The sequence below is a fragment of the Entamoeba histolytica genome, genomic scaffold (genome assembly GCF_000208925.1).
Source record: "Entamoeba histolytica HM-1:IMSS scf_1104750516685 genomic scaffold, whole genome shotgun sequence".
Taxonomy (NCBI): Eukaryota; Evosea; order Mastigamoebida; family Endamoebidae; genus Entamoeba; species Entamoeba histolytica.
Window position 1 is genome coordinate 1 of NW_001916144.1, and position 1173 is coordinate 1173.

A 1173-nucleotide genomic window follows, 5' to 3' on the forward strand; every position below is an offset into this window, starting at 1 on the left:
GCAAGAGTGAGTTGCTCTACACTCATATCAAACGAATTTCAGTGGAGAACGTTATTGCAACCATAGGAAGGTGTACCATTATAGACGAAGAGTCTGACGACAAGCCTCCTGTAGTCAAAACAGAAATCAAGAATGATAGAGAAACAGCACTTTACTGGGGTTTAGTTCTGATTCAGAAGATGTTTGCATATGAACAGATGATGGGCAAAAACGACGTTAAAACAGCGATGACAAATTGCGAAAAGGGGTTCTTCTATTTAGTTCGTGCGGTGAAGTGTTTCTGTGGGAAGACGCCAGACATTTGTACGCTTTTTGTTGACATCGCAAAGTGTATGAAGTTTGACACCCTTAAAGCAGAGGACAACAAGTCGCATTATGTACACCGACTTGTGCAATTGATGAGAGATTTCAATGACTCTTGTTTTGAGCATGGTGCCTCTAAAGCTCTTTTTGGGCTCTGTGAGTTGGGACTTATAGAGAAGAGTGAGATACCCATATTAGGTAAAATAGCGTTAGATTTAATGAAGAAGTTCTCTTTATTAACACCAGATAATGTTGAGACTGTTTATTCTCTTGTTTACATCATTTCTGAAGTTGACTATACAAGTGACGTTTGTGGAGAGATAGTCAAGTTGGCTATCAGCGATGTACTTCCATGGATATGTGACAATCAAACGAAAATTACTTCGAATGATGAAGATATTGAGAAGTATGATTTTCTTGTTCTTGTGTTATTGGTGTTATTCTGCAAAACAACGATGACTGAAAAAATGAAGAACATAGTGCAACAAGTCAGAAAAGTATATGGGAGTGAAGCTGGGGAGATTACCGAGTATTGCGATAAGTTACTAAATTAATTGATATTGTGTGCGTTAATCAAATTTACTTTATTTAATCATAAAAATAAAGTACAATACCATCTTTTCAAAACATTGGAATTTTCAAATAAGAAAAAGCGAAATGAAACTAAAAAGAACTAAAAGTAAAAATGTCCCTTAAAACACTAAAAAGACTCCCTCAATTAATGTTCTATGCGGGGATGATAGCAGTGACCACGATATTAGTCTGCTTCTTGTTGGCCACATTTTTAAACCACTACCCAACGGAACTCTTTTTGCCGTTTATCTCGTTGACGGGATATAAAGCACCTGAGAGGTATTTATACGCTCTAGG

At 36.8% G+C, this 1173-nt stretch overlaps 1 protein-coding gene across 1 annotated transcript; it reads left to right on the top strand.

Moving 5' to 3' along the window:
- Nucleotides 1-521: 521 nt before the first annotated feature.
- On the top strand, nucleotides 522-857 carry EHI_027230 (uncharacterized protein; the record flags this gene model as incomplete). Its single annotated transcript, XM_001914569.1, has 1 exon — nucleotides 522-857. The coding sequence occupies one exon, from the start codon at nucleotides 522-524 to the stop codon at nucleotides 855-857; it is 336 nt and encodes a 111-aa protein (XP_001914604.1).
- Between the last annotated feature and the right edge of the window lie 316 nt (nucleotides 858-1173).